Source organism: Xiphophorus couchianus, chromosome 4 (genome assembly GCF_001444195.1).
Source record: "Xiphophorus couchianus chromosome 4, X_couchianus-1.0, whole genome shotgun sequence".
In the NCBI taxonomy this organism is placed as follows: Eukaryota; Metazoa; Chordata; class Actinopteri; order Cyprinodontiformes; family Poeciliidae; genus Xiphophorus; species Xiphophorus couchianus.
The window spans coordinates 14381475-14400767 of NC_040231.1; the positions used below are offsets into that span (position 1 = coordinate 14381475).

At 36.7% G+C, this 19293-nt stretch overlaps 2 protein-coding genes across 2 annotated transcripts; both read left to right on the forward strand.

Annotated features, from left to right (window-relative positions):
• The first annotated feature begins 1424 nt into the window (after positions 1-1424).
• On the forward strand, positions 1425-9379 carry eif3m (eukaryotic translation initiation factor 3, subunit M). Its single transcript, XM_028015438.1, has 11 exons — positions 1425-1581; positions 2939-3071; positions 3212-3350; positions 3434-3557; positions 3641-3735; positions 4189-4272; positions 4353-4452; positions 4825-4906; positions 5288-5431; positions 6648-6708; positions 9151-9379. Exons 1-11 carry the CDS (start codon positions 1540-1542, stop codon positions 9272-9274), a joined length of 1128 nt encoding a protein of 375 aa, XP_027871239.1. The 5' UTR covers positions 1425-1539; the 3' UTR covers positions 9275-9379.
• Positions 9380-14226: 4847 nt separating this feature from the next.
• Positions 14227-19232, forward strand: prrg4 (proline rich Gla (G-carboxyglutamic acid) 4 (transmembrane)). Its single transcript, XM_028015807.1, has 6 exons — positions 14227-14782; positions 14876-15039; positions 15118-15145; positions 16234-16372; positions 17156-17350; positions 17442-19232. The coding sequence occupies exons 1-6, from the start codon at positions 14683-14685 to the stop codon at positions 17467-17469; spliced, it is 654 nt and encodes a 217-aa protein (XP_027871608.1). The 5' UTR covers positions 14227-14682; the 3' UTR covers positions 17470-19232.
• The last annotated feature ends 61 nt before the right edge of the window (positions 19233-19293 follow it).

Below are 19293 nucleotides of genomic sequence, written 5' to 3' on the forward strand. Positions count from 1 at the left end.
GTATCCTTACCCTGGGATGAGCCTCCTCACCACCCAAACATCAGTAACCCGACTCCATAGTTTTAAGATGACCTCTTGCTTCACTTGCCCTGCTCACCTTAATCATTGAGTGACCTGCCATTGCAACAATACACAGGATCCCCTTTGGTGCAGGGGCCCAACACATGTTCACATAGCGGGTATGTGGTGGGGGAGACGTGCCCTCTGACACTGACAGTATGTCCACATTCGCCATCTCTGGGTCACAGTTTCTGTGTTAGTCTGCAAAAATGAACTATAGCTTAATATGATAACCTCAACACAGAATGACTCTCTACTTGAATCCATAACATTTAACGTTAATCTTCCGAAGAGGAGACATTTCCTGAAAGAAGAATAAAAACTGAAAAAATATTAAGAAAGTTCGAGTTTTTTTGTTTTCAAGTGATAAAGAGCAAAAGGGAATTTTCACACACATTTAGCCTTATGCTGAGTTAAGGAAGCCAAATTCTCACCTTTATAGCGGGCACTTAGTTTTTCAGTATCATAGCTCAGAATATCTGGTGTTATGAAGCTATGACACATCTTTCTGTTGAGCTCAATAAGAGTCAGATGCTGTAAATAGTTACGGATTGTGCAAATCAGTTCCATTGTAAACTGTATATTCATATTTGCAATAAAAACTTTAGTTTGGCAAGTCACACAGTTATAACATTAGCTTCTATAAGTAGCAGGTGCTATGCTGTGCTTTTTTTAGAATGGCGCCTGGACAAAAATGAATAAAGATTCAAAAATCATTGGAACAAGGGTTTAGAGACCATGCACAAAATTAACATGTCTAACTGCAATATTTACCAAACTCAGAGGGGATACTGATTGTGATTATAAAAAAATAAATCAGACATTTGTTCACCTTTTTTCCCCAAAGACATTAATAGCAATCATTATGGTCAAACATTTCAGGTATAGGATTTGTCTCCAAAAATTAAGGTCATTGTCCCTGAATGCAATCTGTAATCTTGGGTTTTATGTTGCTTTTAGAATAATGGCTTCTTCCTCCTTTTACCCAATAGTAATGAGTACAGCAACTCTCTTCACTCAGCTCGAATAGGGGCAAAATGGCTCTTTGGTCTGCAAAGGTTGCAGACCACTGCTACTAATAAACTCGATGCTTGTTTCACAAAATAAATGCAATGCAATAAACTTTCCAGGATAGTTGATGAGTCTTTTTGAGAGCTAGGGCCTTTTTATTAATTTATTTTTACTCAACACTTTTTCACATACACCAGTGTTATTTTATCAAGTTAAAGTTCGATTTATTTGTAGCATAATTAAAGTTGAAGTGTCGCTATTTCCCAGTCTCCAAAACGACGGAGACAAAACGGTGAATAAATACAGAGTCACAAGCCTCCTAAATGAGTTCAGCCGGCTGCTGTGGCTTTAAGAAAATGACCCGGATGAGCATCAGTCTCCCCGGCGATGCTGGACTTTCTTTTCCGCTCTGATCTCGGAGTTGGTGAGAGCGTGGATTTCATCATCTAGGCTCACCGTATCACCAAAATGAGCGTCCCAGCGTTTATCGACATAACAGAAGAAGACCAGGTGTGACCTACGTTTTCTGAGGACGTTAAAACTGCGTTGTTTAGATTAACTGTAGAATTAAAGCTAAGCATTTAAATAAGTTAGCATGTGCTAGCTACCTGCAATGCTAGCTCCGTACTTAGCATGTGATGGTAAAGATGTGTATGTTGGCAAACTCAGAAATAATTAATAATTATTTAAATTTTGGATTAGTAACATAGAATTTCGTTGAGATATGTTGATTTTAATTTATTCTAGATCAAAATATTTGCAGTCGGAAAAGTAACGCTTGACTAGCAAACGCTAGCCACCTACATACATGGCGACATAAACAAAGTTGCAAAAAATAAATGAAATAAGCAAGGCATTAAAATTATTCATTCAATTTCCCTTTAGCTTATGTCACTAAATTCAAACTATAATTTTTTGTGGTGGGGATTAAGCGGGTGTTTACATATTTCTTTAAACTAATACTTCTAGGCGCTGTAGTTTCATGCTTTAGCAGGGCTTTTTCTAACACTGCGTGTTTTTACATGTTGTACAATGTATGTGATCTAACTTTCAAACAGGTTTAATATCGGCACAAATGATTGGCGTTTGACTTAGTTGAAATGTCTTAAATTATACAAATGATATAACATGTAGAGATGTCCACAGTGCAGCACTCTTTTCACAAGAATGACACAGAGTAGGGCCACCAGCACAGGTGGTTGATGCAGATAAAGACATTTTGTTTTTAATTGGGGCAAATTTATTACATACAATTTAAAATTTTGTTACAACAGAAAATACTGGTAGCATAGCGTTTTGCTTTTAATAACCAGGCTTTATTTGCATTCTCTTTAATTTCCTAGTAAATGAGACAATATCTACCTAGTAAATTTTATTTAAAAGGAGATTTTTTTTTTTGTTTTATCCAAGTCTGCTCTTAATTAATCTATTAGACATGGCTAAATTCATTTAGCATTTCCAGACAGAGAGAGCATGACACCAAATCATATCCCTATTGTTGGCATTAGACAAATTGTTTGGCTTATTTTTTATTTTAAATCAAACCTAAAAGAACAATTTATACTTCTCTCGCCTTCTCAACCAAAAAACCTTTTAATTAACATATTGCATGCTTAGTTTATTGTTGAGCAGGTAAAAAAAAAGAAAACAACCCTTTTTTTTAAAAAAATAATTTTTTTAGTTTGGACACTCCTGATCTAGACTAAGTAAGAAGGTTCCAGCATTTTGATATTTCAGAGCATAGATAGACAAACAGGATGTTTATTAAATTCTTACCTAAAATACAGCTTGCTCTTGTTGGACCTATAGTTCAATATTCTGCAGTGGAAGCATCCTTGACATTAACAATGTCACTGTAATATTTCAGGCTTTGGAGCTGAGGTCCTACATCAAGGCTAAAGGAGCTGATATCTCAGAGGAGAATGCTGAAGGTGGACTTCATATTGATTTGGCTCAGATAATTGAGGCCTGTGATGTCTGTCTGAAGGATGATGATAAAGGTGGGTGAGGAAGAACGCTTCTATGTCTCACACACTGACTCTTGTTACCTTTTAGCAAGAAAGTTAAATTGGTTTCATTTTAATAGGAGGAGAAAAAAAACTTAAGTTCAGTTGTTTGTCTGCTTTCTGTGTCTTTGTAGATGTTGAGAGCGTAATGAACAGCATCGTGTCTCTGCTGTTAATCCTGGAGCCAGAGAAGCAAGAAGCTCTGATTGAAAGTTTGTGTGAGAAGCTGGTAAAGTTCCGTGAGGGAGAGCGACCCTCCCTTCGCCTGCAGCTGTGAGTCCTGTCAAAAAAAAACATGTCGATTTCCAATAATTAAAAGAGAAAGGTCCATGCCAACGTTTGAGTTGCTTTTTCAGGCTGAGCAACTTGTTCCATGGCATGGACGAGAACACTCCGGTGAGGTACACAGTGTTCTGCAGCCTCGTCAAGGTGGCTGCAACCTGTAATGCCATTTCTTTCATCCCCACCGATCTTGATCAGGTATCTCCATTCTCCATCTTAAAAGCGGTGTCGGTTTAAAGGTGTGTTTCTTTGGCTTGATTCGCGTTGGTGTCGCTGAATAGGTACGCAAGTGGATTGTTGACTGGAACCTGAACACAGAGAAGAAGCACACAATGCTGAGGCTGGTGTATGAAGCATTGGTGGACTGCAAAAAAAGGTAACTGTACACAGTATTTAAAGGTAACTGTACACAGTATTTGGTGTTTCTTGTGACTATTTCAAAATCAGCAGATGCAGAAATACAAATTGTCAAATGCATTCTACTTTATTGGAGCAATGCAGGATATTACTGTGACATTACTGCTGGACAAGTATATATTAAGAGAGCAGTGGTGAAATTTGAATGCATTGAAGATTAATATGAAATCCTACCAAGTACTGCACCCAAGAAGATTTTGCTTTTCAAGTATTGCACACATTTATTTTGAGATGAGGATTGTAATTCGACACATTGTGCCACTCAGGAACGTTGCAATGTAACAATGTTGCAGTGCAGTGTGTGCTTTATTACTCAGTGGGTTGATGGTGTGTTTTAGCGCATCGCTCGTCTATGTTAATTAGTGCATGCATGTTAAAAGGACTTTAACCTTTTTAATTTTCGACTTTGCAGTGAAGCTGCAGCGAAAGTGATGGTTGAGCTGCTGGGAAGTTACACAGAGGACAATGCTTCGCAAGCACGCGTTGATGCTCACAGGTGCATTATTAAAACTGGTTTCACGCTTGTTGAAATTTGAAACGGTGTCCCTCTTTCCAACCCGTTTCCATCGTTTTCAGATGTATTGTTCGTGCTCTCAAAGACCCGAACACCTTCCTGTTTGACCACCTGCTCACCCTGAAACCTGTTCGCTTTTTGGAGGGAGAGCTCATCCATGATGTAAGTGCTTAAAGATTCTCTGCATAGCTCAATCCAGGCAGGGAATTTACCAGGATGTAGATTATTTTTAATAAGACAGATTCATCCAATATCTCTCATTAGTTGCATTTTGCATTTTAAGGATTTGGGGGATTACATCTCTTCTTTCCTTTTTAAATCTTATCGATAAAATATTTTGTCATGCTTCATCAGCAGGAGCTAAATTAAGCTTAAAATTGTTTGCTGAATTGTGCCTTTTGTGATTTCACAGTTTACAAGAGCTTTGATAGCTTAAGTGCATGATGTCAGTCCAGAAACTTAATGATTTTAGTTTGTATAAGTCCATCTGACTCATTATTCATTGGCGTTTTTTCTTGCCATCTGTCTTCTCAGCTTTTAACCATCTTTGTGAGTGCAAAACTAGCATCATATGTCAAATTCTACCAGAGTAACAAAGACTTTATTGATTCTCTTGGTAAGTACTTGTATTTTATAATGTGAATAAGAATATTATTTATTCCAAGTTTTTTTTTTCTATGTTTGTGGCAAGACAATGAACTCTTGAGGGGTATTTTATTCCCCAAGAGTGTCTGCTTGTGTTGATGCAGACCAAGAATGTTTGTATCAGCAGTACTTTCTTTTTTCTCCCCCCCAACTACATTATGAATGAAATTCAATTAAAACATGTGTAGGATGGGCTCTCAAAACAGCCAACACAGAGAGATGTTTTTGTTAATGAGTAGAATCCCTGACTGGTCCTAAACGTCCTGAGCTTTATTACAGGGAAACTCCCTGAGCGGAGAGTAATTGCCTGTGACTGTTTTGTGCTTAATGATCCCTGCGTTTTGGTCCTCAGGCCTCTCTCACGAGCAGAACATGGCCAAGATGCGCCTGCTGACGTTCATGGGCATGGCGGTGGAATTCAAAGAGATCTCCTTTGATACCATACAGCAGGAACTGCAGATCGGAGCTGATGACGTCGAGGCTTTTGTCATTGATGGTATAAACTTCAAATGAATCTTGTCCATCCATGTCCTTCAAACACTCATCGCAGTTCAGAGAAATATATACTCAAGACTATTTAAATGCAGTTAGGGTGTCTTAGATCCATGTCTCCAGTCTACTTGCAATATGACCCCATTTTAAAGCATTGTGTTTTTTGCTGTCTGACACCCAAATACATGGATGTTATTAGAGCTGCCCACAGCTGCAGCCTGTTGGCATCCTGCCTGTTTCCGTTTGCTCTGTGCATCAGTCAAGTTTGACTGCACTAATGGGTGAGCTCCATCCAAACTGTACTTTAAAAACAATCATAGTGTCAGTATCTGTGACGAATTATTCACTCAACTTTCTAAAGCTTTCTAAAGGGGAGCTACAGTTTGGGGTTGCTTCAGGTTCGAAGGTGATGTATGGGGTTTAGACGCTCCGAAAGGTTTAGGTTTAACACAGAATCACAGTGCGACGCTTGAATGAGACGTAATGATTGACCGACAGAAAAAGACAAGACCGCTAGGATCTTTAAGCTGCTAAAGGCATGCTACGATGTTAAGACGCATCATCTTTCTGCTGCTTCTCAATGAATAATGTTACAGGAAATTTTGAACAAGATTTTTGTGCTAAACTATGGTTAACTTTGTGCCAGTTTGTGGTAATGTACCGACTTTATCTAGCTCAACTTATCGGTGTAAGCACTGATTAAAATAAACCAGAGAGAAAATCAAAGACAAAAGTTTGTTGGGAATGCAAGTAACACGAATGATAAACCAGGCTGTGATAGTTGGATACAATAAAATAATCTACAGTAGACGATACTGTTGGGCACATCCAACGATACTAAAAATGTCTCTAGCTCAGGGGTCCCCAAAGTCGGTCCTCGAGGGGCGGCATCCTGCATGTTTTAGTTCTCTCCCTGGTTTAACCCACCTGGATCAAATGATGGCTCGTTAGAAGGCCTAAGTAGAACACTGACATGCTGAAAAGGTTGTTGGTGCCACCAGGGAGAGAACTAAAACGTGCAGGATGCCGGCCCCCAAGGACCGACTTTGGGCACCCCTGCTCTAGCTGACAGAATAAAAAATAATATTTCCATCCTGATCAGTTAATCTACATGGACTTGACGATTCCTTTTGTGTCTTTCTTATATCCTGTTGATTTTTGTTGAAGCTCTTGTTCTCTCATCACCTTTCTTCTTGTCTTGCCTTTTTTTCCCCCCCCAGCTGTTCGGACCAAAATGGTCTACTGCAAAATTGACCAGACGCAAAGAAAAGTTGTCGTGAGGTAAGTTCTTTCAATATTGTGCCATACATAAGTTAACATGAGTATGTAGCTAGTGAAGAAAAAGATTATTTTAAGCTGTCTACAGTTAAGCGTATTTGTTTTAAGCAATAACTGGGGAAAAAATGTGGAATTAAAATGGCAATATGCTGCAGTTTGCTTTGTGGAAAAGATGTTTGGTCTCTGATAACCAAGAGAGCAAGTAATATTCTTGGCAGTCTGGAAAAGTATGGAATTTGATTTTGGTATTTTTTCTGGCCTGGATAGATATAGGGGAAAAAATAAAGTTTTTATTTTCATCTAAATGGATGAAACCATCATCCATTTAGATGATGGATCAGGAAATCCATCATCTAAATGGATGATGGATTCATCAATTCAGTGATTCTTGAGAAGAGGGACAAAACATGTCCTATGGATAAAGTACAAAATTTGAATGAAATATACACAAAATATAATTTTTTCAAATATCTGACTAAACTAACATGGCCCATGTGAGCACAATAATGTACGTTTTCCTGGTGTTTGCTGAATATTTTTTATTTTAAACATTGTAGTAGGTGGATGGTGTCTGTAAAATCCCTTGTCCTGGAGCAGAACTCAATACATTATAATAGTTTAAAACAAATAAAGGAATACTAAGGTCATATATTATGACAGTTAAGTATAAGTATTAAAATAAATAATTATAAAAGTATCAATAAATTGAGTAAAAATCATTTTTATATATTTTACTACTCCATTGAAATTTGTTCCACGTTTTTGTCAACACCATTAGACATAAAAAGAATGCAAAAAAATCAGGCATTATTGGGGGGCATCAGAACTTCTGAGGACCCCATGACGTCTTTCGTTCTCTTCTTTTGCTAAGAGGGATAGGCAGCTCTGGTTAACTTACGTTATTCTTTAGTTTTTTCTTCCGTTTTATTCCTAAGTTAAGTCACAACCATGATGTGTCAACACCATAACTGACAATTTACAAAACTTTGATAAAATTTGTGAAATAAATGCTTAATTTTAGTAAACTGTAAAGATTTCATGGACCTGATGAGCTACAATATGGCCTCTTTCAGAATAACATCATATAAATTGTGGTAGTTTGGCATTTTGTCAACTCCATCAGAGTTTTAACTGACAGCCTGACTCTTTCAGTGATAGTGTTGACAAATCTCACTTATATGCAGTTAATTCATTTTAATGTATTTTACATTAATGGCATTACTTCACATGTATGAAGTATTTCTTTTTACTTACTAGTTTGTCACCACCTTCAGTTCTGTCAACTCCGTCATGCACTGTCAACTCTGTCAGGTGGACTTTGTTGTTTTTTGTTTTAAATAATATTTCTTTTGTTTCTTGAGAAGCATTTGTCTGTAAAAAATATCACTAATAGGGTCATTAAAAATAATTTAATATTTTTTTGTCAGATGGTGTTGACAAAGTTCTGGGTCAGGTCCATTTAAAATGTAATTTAAAAAAAAATGTTGCAACTGGGAGCCTTAGCATCTTTACATTTTCAAACCATTATTTGTCATATTTGAATACATAAGCTTGAGGAATAATAATATTTTTTGGGGGGAGGAGGGATTAAAACCCATTTTGCCCCTCGTCTCAAGAATCACTGAATTCACAAACTGACCTACTTACAATCTGATTAATCTATTTATTCATAATTCATATTTTTCTCTATTCATCGATTTCATTTTGCCTATTCTTCCCTTCAAATTATTCCAGTTCAGCTTATTTATAATATGCAGCAGCAATTCACAACATTTGCTACCTAAAGCCACTTCACAAAACGGATCCAATTTACATAAAGAATTGAATGGACGTCATAAGATTACCTGCTTTACAGAAATATTTTGTAAGAGATTTATTAAAGTTTTGTGTTTTACTCAGTAAAACTATCTTCAGTTATTAAAATAGAAACAACTTGACTGGTCTGTAATCTACTGCATTATGCACTTTCATAATCATACAACATTGTTATCTTCACCTATTTTGCTGTGCTTGTGCATTCCCTTTCTTTCCCATGGCTTTTTGGTAACTGACTGGTTTAAACTGGATATTAAAACTGAAACGGGATGAAGAAATGGTCCATTTCTTTGTACATAAAGTTTCCCCTTTGTAAACATTTTCTAAAGACGTTTCCTGAAGTATCATGAATGTGTATAAATTAAATAATTTAGACTGCAAGGATGAACTCCAAACACTTTTGCAGTCCAGTACTTGCGTCTGGAGAAGTGTAGTGTAGTAAAAACATTAGATCGGATACAAATATATACAATGTTTGTTTGTTTTTGTGTTTTTCTTTTTCCAAGTGATTATGCCCCTAAATGATCTCAGGTCTGTGTACAGAAACGGTCTTGCATGTTTTTCATAGCTGAACCTGCTTTTGCCATGAAGTGTGACCTTGGCCTTGCTTTCCTGTCTCCATTCTCTCAGCCACAGCACACACCGCACCTTTGGCAAGCAGCAGTGGCAGCAGCTGTATGACACCCTGAGCTCCTGGAAGGCTAACCTAGCAACCGTCAAGACCAGTCTGCAGACCTTGTCCCCTTCTGCATAACTCCAACATGGACCTGACTCTCAGATCTTCACTGCTTCACCGAATCTCTGACTGAAAAGATCAGTTTTTATATTCGTCAAATAAAAAAGTGAAGGTGACCAATGAGGGCTTTTGTGTTGATATATATTTGTTTTCTTTCTTAATTTCAATGAATAATAATATAGTGTTCATCGTTTTAACAAAAACATTCAGGGTCCCCAATTGGAACGTCTCCTCTAGCAGCTCTTAACATCTGCTTCCAGTTACAAGACAGCTTGCCAGTGTAGTAGATGAGCTGCGACTGGGGGTGAGAAATAACCCTCAGCATGTGGGTCAGTTTGTCATCTATACAGATATAACAATTTTCATGTGAACTTAAGATGACCCTCCATGTTCCGGTCAAAGCTGCATTGTGCTGACGGCTCCTTCCCTGCTGTTGCAACTATGAAACGTTCAGCTGGGTTGATACAGTGTCTGCTCAGCTGCAGTCAGCATGATTCACTGTCTGCAATCCCCCTAAAACTGAAATGAAGAACTTCAAATGTTTGGGGATTTTTTTGAAGCAGAAATGTAGGATTAGGTTACTAATGATCTGTGGCAAAAGCAGTCTAGCAATAATTCTACAACAAACTTTAAAGTCTGGGACAGCATTTTAAAGAAATGCCATGAGTTGTTATAGTCCTAAAATATAGATGGTTCAGTTGTTGCTGTTGGGCAAAACCTTTTGTTTCCATTTTTATTGACTTTTGTTTTTTTTTTTTTAAAATCATCTATTGATCATGCTTCAACTGTCTATGCTCAATAGTTACTGATGAATTGACATTTAAAAAGTATCAAAAACACTATGTGACTTTGACCAAACTGTATGAATTACTATCTAGGTGATACTTTTTAATGGACATTAAAAAGTATCTTTTTCTTTCATTGAAAATTCTGTTCTGGAAATCAAAAGGGTTTTGCAAGACAGCTGATATATTTATTTTTTATGCAATTTCTAGTAAAAAAAAAGTTTATACTTAAACCATGCATTATTGGTGAACATTGTTGTCGAAATCAAAACACAAGAATGTGTGTTTTGATTAGGACACTAATCCCTCTGTAGAAGTTGAGGAAAATCAAAGTTCATCTGTAAAATAAAAATAAAGTGTCTTCATTTCTCTACAAACGCAAACATTTTCTGTAAACCTGAAACATGCTTCCAGATATAGTCTTTCTATGAGTCATCATGCTATTAATAAGTTTCGTTCTGACGAACAGCATCACATTTGCGTTTGTGTCGAGTCATCCAAGTTCTTTCCCCTGTGAACATGTATTCCTGCCCGGAACTATTGGAATAATTCCTCTCCATTTATTAGTTTTGCCAGAAACCGTACTCTTGATGTCATGTTACTAACGTTCTGTTGGATTAAGGTCCGGAGGGGGTGGGCTGATCCGCCATGTTAATCACAATGTTAGGAGATGTCATAAACACTCGAGGGTATTTCCTTCTCAGCATAAGGTAACATGACCTCTTCAAATATTTCAAACTGATCCAAAATCTGTGGAGTATGAGAAACATATCATGCCTGACCTGTCTTAACAGTCAGGCTTGAATGAAGTATATGGAGGTCATTTGACAAACTAAGAACTAGACTGTACTGTGTGGAAAGTGTTTGCCTTCGCCTCTAACCACATGGTTTTAACAAAATGTCTGACCTCACTGGTTTAACTACATACTGCTATCAGTTTGATCAGGCCCTTTCGGTTAATGATTCAGTCACACACAACCAGCAGCATGTTGGTTCTGTCACTGTAGTAAACCTAATTTCTTCCCAACACAGTGATATGGTTAGAAAAGTTGAACTGGCTTTACTTCGACCTCAACCATAGATGTTGTTCTATGCAGCACTTTAATTCAGAAGTGAGCCACTTGACAAATGCAGCAGAGAAATAATTTGTAGCACCACACTAGAGCCACAGGGAAGCACAGTGTGATCAGATCACCTCTCTGAGTACTTCTGGCTTTAGAAAGATTAAGGAACAGTAGAGATCAGTTTGCTTGTTTGGGGAGGAAAATGGTATCAGGAAAGATGTTGCTACTTTTATTTCAAGCCGTTTCTTCATGTTGCTGCCAAGTTTGGCCCTGAGAGTTTTGGGTTTTTTGCACTGATGGAGATAAAAAAATTAAAAAAAAACTGGACTAGATACAATAAATGTTTCGTCAGTAAGAGGTCATTCAAGCAAATGTTTCTTTCTTCAATATGTTTAATGTCAGTGAAATGGGAAAAATATATTGGAGCTGTTTCACATTTTTGTAAATTAAATACCAATTTCTTAAGAACTATAATCCATTTTCAGGTGGCCTCTAGCATATTATGATGTTAATCTCATGATTTATGTCATAGAGATTAGGTGTAAAAGGGATTTGTTTCAGTTTTTCTCCTCGGGGTAAGTGATGAAATCAGCAGTGACCGACGTAGTGCAGATTATTGGCGTTGCACTCTGGCTCTCCTCAGCTTTCATCCGTCGTGCTCATTTCCTTGACAGCTAAACTTTCCGTTTAATTGATGTAGACCAATGTTGGACGTCTCGGATGCCACTGATTTGCAGTTTTAGTATTTTAGTCCAGACACTGAAGTATTTCTTTTAGATTAATTAGACCATTGGAGTGCCATTCACTACTACAATCTGTTAGTAAATTGTTCTGTCATTTCAGGGGTCTGCTTAATCTCACTGCACACTTGTGTCCAGTTTTCCACAGCAGACCAGCATCTCTACCCACTATCAGGGTGTAAATCACAAAACACATTCTCTGGAGCACAATCTCATCATAGTGACCTGCAAGGAAGAGAGCAGAGCAGATGGAAACTACTTTTGACTCAAGCTCAAGTTTAGATTTGGTTTCAGTTTCTATATTTTTTTTCAGCTTTGATTCAGATGACTTCTGCAGTTTTTCCCACTTGTGTTTTAGGTGTGTTTTGGTGGATGATCTGTTCTTTCCCACCATAACATATAAAGACATTTCTGGTTAACCGACCCCTGTTTGCTCAAAGCTGAGGTCATTTACAGTAAGTGAGTGGTGTGGTCATAATCTAATAAAGCCAAACTTGTAGTCTTTAAGAATGAAACATTGGTTGATTTAATTTATTGCAGATGATTATAACACCAACAAGCACAGACATTTCTCTCCCATCAACTAGTATTTACCATTAATTATTATGCATTAAGACAATATCATCCGAAACTTATTGCAGCTCATCTTACAGTAACATATTATTTTGCAATACCACATAAATAAGCAATCTTACAATACTTAAGAGATGCAGACAACTACAGAAGTGGGACTCCAACTGAACTTCAATTAGCACCAACCAGAAGACAGTTAGATAACATAGATATGTAAACAAAAACCAAAAGCCCCACAAACCCCAAATATCTCCATAGTTACCAAACCAAATTTAAGCATAGAGAAACACAGAGACTATTACTCAAGATGCATTTCTTTTAATCAACTTAGGGGAGGATTGCCCTAAATCCTGCCAACTATTTCAGCTTAATTTACAGTTTTCTGTATAGAAAGCTTGCTATAGAAGCTGTTAACAGTGCAGCATTCAGCCAAACAGCTATGAAAATGCTGACTGAAGTAGATTAAGTGCTTTGACTTGAAGGATCTCAAAAGATGCTACAGTATACTGTATAAAAGGCATAAAACTGTTATGTTGTTTGGGAAACGTTAATGCATGTACTCATTAGAATGTTCACACAACAAGATGGTCCCGTTAAATTAATTGCACTGCATAAAATTGAGCCACATGTTCAAAGATAACTCATGAGAATGTTATATATATATATAAAATCAGGTACAAGAAGAGGGGGAATTAATCGGTAACAACAGATTCTGGACTCAAAGTTGTCACTGCTTTTAAAGTTCAATTGAACAATGATACATCTTTGCATAATGTTTTTCTTCAGTGCTTTACATGCTATATTAGCACACCCAGAAAAGATGTGTAAAAATGTTAACCTAGTATATAGGTTTGTAGAACTGAGAATTTTACTGTATGCTTTGGTTGAATGAGAACAAGATTGTGCTTTTTCAGCCACAAACACCACAGGTGGATCTGATTTGGAAAAAATATATAAATATGTGGAAAAGCATACCATGCCCTCTGTTAAGCATGGTGGAGCCACATGTTCACAGCTGTGGGTCTGTTTTTCTACTAAAGGTGCTGTGAACCTTGTTAAATAGGTTTACACAAATGAAAGATTTGAAGATTCCAAAATGTTTGTTTGAATCTGCTACTTGAACGATAAAAATAAAATATACCGTATATATATTTTATTTTAAGACTTTTACACAGCTCTGCTAGGGATGCCAATGGTTCCAAAGTACTACCAAACCACAGCAGTCCAAAACATCCTTCGGATGTCCATGTTGATGTCAGGTTACAGTAAACACCAGGGCATGATTCACATTGAATCATATGCCGTTTGAATTCACACTTTTTAGAAAACAACGCAGTGATCCTTCAAGAGACCATGCTGAACAGGCTTAACAACTTTCTAATAACTTGAGTGAAAACTTACCTTGAGGCAACTTTCTCAATGTACGCTCATGGCCGAGTTTCTTAGAAAGCACCTTTTACATTTTAAAATTGAGAAACTGTGTATTATTTCATACACTACACCAACTCATTTAGATCTCTAACTTTGTGCATTTCTATACCAGAGGTATTTATTTTGGCATATGTTTTCTTTTCTTTTACAAAAACAAAAGTTTTTTAGGATGCCGGACATTTAATGGCTCGATTACATAAGATTACAACAGAAATGTGTGATTAAAGCCAAAAATATGATTTGTCCCTGGGTGGGGCGATAGCTTAAAAGCATCATAAGGTTCTTAGTCAGAGGACATATTTTAATCCCACGTATTTAATATATTAGCATGAGTATTCCCAGTTCGGTGTGTTTCTCCTGCCATCTAGCGTTCACCTTGATGAAATGTAGTCAAGGTAAAGGTAAAGCCTTGCTCTACAGTTTCGGAGTAGCTACAGAACCGTACCTGCTGGGAAGTAACACAAGTCGTTTCTTGTTAAGTCTCTGGAGCTGGTTTCATCTTTAACCTCAGTTTTGGCTACTCAGTTTAGGAGTTGAAGTTCGTTATGGGGAAGAGACAGAGAATTGAGTTTTAATGAGTGAAATCGGACGTTTCCATTTTCGCCTTTATCAGCGTCACGAACGACAGCTTGGGACACCTACCGCTCCCTCCGATAACTTTCATTTTGTTGTTACTGAACTCTGGACATTAATATGTGCTGCGTTTTTTGTTTTTTTACTTTATAATGAAGATCTTTGATTGTGATTACTATTTTTCGCTGTAAAAGTTTGGGAGCAGTGTTTGTGGTGTGAAAGGACAGACAGTTTACGGACAGTTCGTACGTGGATTCATCATGTTATTCGGTCTGTTCGTGTTCCTTCAGCTGTTGAGCGCTGGAAACCCGGCCTCTGCGAGGAAGTTAATGTCCCAAAATGAAGTGTCAGAAGATCAAGGTGAGACATACTTTAGGCTACCAACAGCTTTATTTGTGGCCTGGCTCTTGTTCCAAACATGTCCTTTCTTAACTTGTTTGTATCTGGTCAAAGTGTTTGCAGGTGAGTCAGACGCGAAGTTGTTCCTGGGTCGCCATCTGCTGGCCAATCGCTTTGACTTTGAAATGTTTGTTCCTGGCAACCTGGAGAGGGAGTGCAGGGAAGAAGTCTGCAATTATGAGGAAGCAAGGGAAGTCTTTGAAAACATACCACAAACAGTTAAGTGTTGATACTTAGGACTGTTTATCAAAGTGCCTTTTCTAGTTAGTGTTTCTGATTGCTTGTGTTTTTTTTAGGATGCCTTTTGGAAAGAATACACCAAAGGTAAGAAATAAATAATTAATGTCAATAATATTTTGGATATTATGTTATTACTGTTTTGGCTTGAGTTAAGATTGCTCATTTGAGTGTAGCACATGCAATAGATCTTAAATTGGGTATTAAATATGCATATTAGTTAAATTACTATAGACCATATCGACCATTATATGTCAGCAAAATGTTTCCAGTATGATTCTTGGTATGTGTAATACATGATCCACCTTAGCTTGTGGTGGTTTGAGGCAAATTTGCAACATCAGTCCAAAAGTGGGTATAGCTCACTTAGGTCTTGCAATACAAATAAAGAGTTTTGATGTAAAGCTGTGTAGAGTTAAGATAAAAATTTCAGACCCCTTTATAGTTTAAGAATTTTTAATTATTTCCATTCAGTCAGGAAGTTTGTGTCTGATAGGGAATTAGATAGGAATGTATTAGATGATGTAAAATGGCGACTTTACATCATTACATCATGTCAATAATCATAATTACCAATAATGCCAAAAAAAGATTGGCATTATCTTTCCTATAACTGATCAGCTTTTTTGTATGTTTACACTGGTGTTTTGATCATTTATCTTTGGTAATGTGCTTTAACCCCTTAATGTCTGATGGGTATCCAGTTGTGCAAAAAACAATATTACTTGTGTTTATGCTGTCAAACATATTGAATGAACTAGAGGTTGTACATTTGAACATTACACCTACCATTAGAGGATATTTAGGTAGGATCCCAATAAGATCTACTAGACTTGACTTACAGCTCTCTTCCTGGCAACTATGTTTCCTGTTGGTCAGCGTAGTGTCACTGCGTTAGTCTGTCAGCAGCCTTTTAACCTGCAGAATGTTTTGCATATTTTGATGTGCGTGTTATTTGTTTTGTCAGTGCAGATCACAAGCTGATTTCACATGTTTTTCTCATGACTAATCAATCCTATAATTACCTTCATTACTTGATCTGGGGGATAAATGCTAATAACTTTCAGTTGTACATAAAGACAAGTTAGATGAGTTCTCCAAGCTAGAACAATGTCCTGTTCAGCTTTTAAGTTATATAGTTGTTATATACTTTCTGTGGTTTTGTCAATACACAGTGGGGACTTCCTCAAGGGTGGATGTAACTGGACTTCTAGTGGGACTCATCTGTGCTGGAGTGGTGGTTGTTATTCTTGGTGTCTTGATCTGGTATTTGTGTCGATCCACTTTTAAGAGTGGCTTCAGCCGTCGTCCAAGGTAAGTCAGCTTCATTCACACTTGGTAAGGTCAAGTAGTTAGAAATTTAACCGGTCTTTAGATACTATATCAACTTTATGCACCAGTAAAATTGGCAATGAGACAGCTCCACAGCATAATGCTACCACCGCTTTATATTGGTAGTTAATACAGTTTGGGGCCTTGTCTTTTTTTTTTTGTTTGTTTTTTTAAAAAAAAAAACAACATTCTGATCGATTTCTCTTGACATTTGACGCATATTTGGACATGATTCAGTGTTCCAAACAGACACTAATCTCAAACACATCGAACATATTTGAAAAGGAAAAACCAGACTGATATTAAGATTCAAGGAAGATTTTCCCAAATACCAGACCCACAATGGATTTAAACTATGGTTAAATGCTTGGATGTTGAGAGAAAAATTTAAGTGAAGAAGGCTTCTTCTATACGACTGACAAGAAGAAACAAACTTAACTCTTATGTAACACGATCTTGTAATATAAGCACAACACATCTTCAAGTACTTCATAATAACAGTGTACTTTCTCTCTGTCTCACAGAAAAACATCAAACAGTCACTTTTTAAAAGCATAAAATTATTGACTTTTGACTTGCAAAGAGAAAAGTTAGACTAGCACATAACTGGGATTTCTGTTTGTTTGAACTCTCCATCTATGCCTCTTGCGAAATCTGCAGCCATAAATGCGTGTTCCGTTACGACTAAGTTTGACACTCAGTTTCCAATTTGTTCTCTTGTTGCACTAAGTATGCCCTAATGTAAACATTTGCCTCTCCTCACAGTTCCATCCGAGGACATCCTAGGAGGAGCAATGCCTCCCTAATAATGCGAAGGTTGGACGATGTCTCCAGACAGACTGCGCTCTCTCCAACATCCGGGCCAACTTTGGATGTAGAAGACCCTCCTGGCCTACCCTCATACGAGCAGGCGATCTCAGCAAGTGGACAACACGACGCGCCACCTCCTCCGTATCCTGGGTAATCCATGTGAACTGATACTTTTAATAATTTTATGAACCCATTTCACAAAAACCATGTCATTGTAACTCTTTTTTTTTTTTGGTTTCAGCTCAAGACCAGGGAGTGTTCGACGATAATCTTTAAAAAAAAAAAAAAAATATATATATATATATATATATATATAAATAACAATGCAAGATAATGACTGTGAAATTAAAATGTAATTTATAAGTAGCATCTACATCATAATACTGTATCTATTTTTACATCATAAGATTTATAATAGTGGTTTTGTACCTCTTGCTCCATTATGAAGCTGTTTTTCCCTACATAGACAGAATGGAAGTTCAAAAGTGTGCAAAAGCATGAATTTAATTTTGGGTTTTCCTGTTATAATTAACGTAGAAGTAAGAAAAAAATTTTTTATTTACTGAAAAGTTAAATTTTTGGAGTTACCAGTTTTCGTCCAGTATGAATGTTTTCTGCAATTATACTTTTCTTTTTGAGGTGGATTTGCTGAGCATCATGTTCAGTGTCGTCCACAAATCTTCAGTGGGATTTAAAGCCTGACAGAGATGTGGCAAATATGTTTTTAAACTTTAAGACTTTGAAATAGTTCCCAAAGAGTTAGTGTACAGGAGTTAGTGAAGAAAATTCGACGCTTTTCCATATAAAATTGATGAAAATGAAAACATTGTTACTGTTTAACAGAAAGTTTCAGGAAAGAAAAAAATTCTGTTAAAACGTGTCAGTATGGACCAAACCGCATCTTTGGGACGGGGAGCAGTTTGTTTGCTTGTTTTCGATAATCTATTAAAGTAAGTCTTACTCCAGTTATAAAACCTTAGTTTTTGGTTCCTTTCCTGATCTACCCCTCTAGTGTAGGTCTTGGTAGGTCTAGTGTTTGCTTTTGGAGAGAAGTACAGAGGTTATTTTGCTTCTGAGGAACACTGAAATATGTGGATATATTTCGCGACATAAACACAACTGTAGAGTCTAACTTGTTGGGATTTATGAGCCGTGGATGAGCTTTATATTGCAGTTGTTATGGTTTACTGATTTTTATCTGAATGATGGGTGTTTGATTTAAGTTAATGAAAATCTAATTTTTCCTCGAAGGAGCAGAGACGGTATGAAGCAGTGCATAAAAGTGGAATTTCTATGGATCCCATGCCAAGGAACAGGGCATATTAATCTGACAGACATGACTTGGCTTGTATGAGTTCCTCATAGTAAAAGTCAGACACTGCTTTAATTTCCTTGATGGTAAAAACTGCGGTCAAAGAAACGGGCTAAGCATTTGTTATGGACTGAACTACCAGCTTGGTACCTGGTGATTCACTGTTTTTTTTTTTTTTTGGGGTGCTTTTTATAAACTGTGATTTTTTTTTTCTTACAATTTGAAGAATGTACACAGCACCAATTATATGCTGATTTCCTATTTTCCTGTCATAGTCTATGCTGAGATAAATGATCACATTTATACCTAATTTATTTAATTATAATAAATTATGTACATTCAATTGTGCACATAATTTATTATGTACATTACAAAATTATGTAACTGATGCTCTTTCTTTTAAAATGATTGCAAACAATTTATTCAGTTGAAAAGTACAACAAAACCAATAGTAGTGGATTGTTAAAAAAATGCAACAATTTGCTTCATCAGAACCAAAAGTTGTAGTTTGAGAATCTAGTTGTTTTAAAAGTGCAGATGCAAATAAGTTATGTACTTGTAAATACTTACTGAACTCTTATTTTCAAGACAGATTTATTTTTTCAAAATGCGAGTATTTGCACTTCATTAGCAACTGTGTTTTTCAAGGTTGTACCACACACAGCTGTAATTTGAATTAAAATCTTTTCTGCATTTTTAAATAAAATTCTATTTTAATTATGTTTGTCTAATTGTATTGCAATGCCATATTTTAGGGCTTTCTCAGTCATAAAGAAATACA

What these genes read in the sequence shown, in the direction of transcription:
- prrg4 (XM_028015807.1), top strand. Translation starts at nt 14,683, where the DNA reads ATGTTATTCGGTCTGTTCGTGTTCCTTCAGCTGTTGAGCGCTGGAAAC. An exon ending in TTGAAAACATACCACAAACA is followed by an intron (nt 15,040 to 15,117) that starts GTTAAGTGTTGA and finishes TGTTTTTTTTAG; the next exon opens with GATGCCTTTTGGAAAGAATA. An exon ending in TTGGAAAGAATACACCAAAG is followed by an intron (nt 15,146 to 16,233) that starts GTAAGAAATAAA and finishes GTCAATACACAG; the next exon opens with TGGGGACTTCCTCAAGGGTG.
- eif3m (XM_028015438.1), top strand. Translation starts at nt 1,540, where the DNA reads ATGAGCGTCCCAGCGTTTATCGACATAACAGAAGAAGACCAG. An exon ending in CCCTCCCTTCGCCTGCAGCT is followed by an intron (nt 3,351 to 3,433) that starts GTGAGTCCTGTC and finishes TTGCTTTTTCAG; the next exon opens with GCTGAGCAACTTGTTCCATG. An exon ending in CGAGGCTTTTGTCATTGATG is followed by an intron (nt 5,432 to 6,647) that starts GTATAAACTTCA and finishes TTCCCCCCCCAG; the next exon opens with CTGTTCGGACCAAAATGGTC.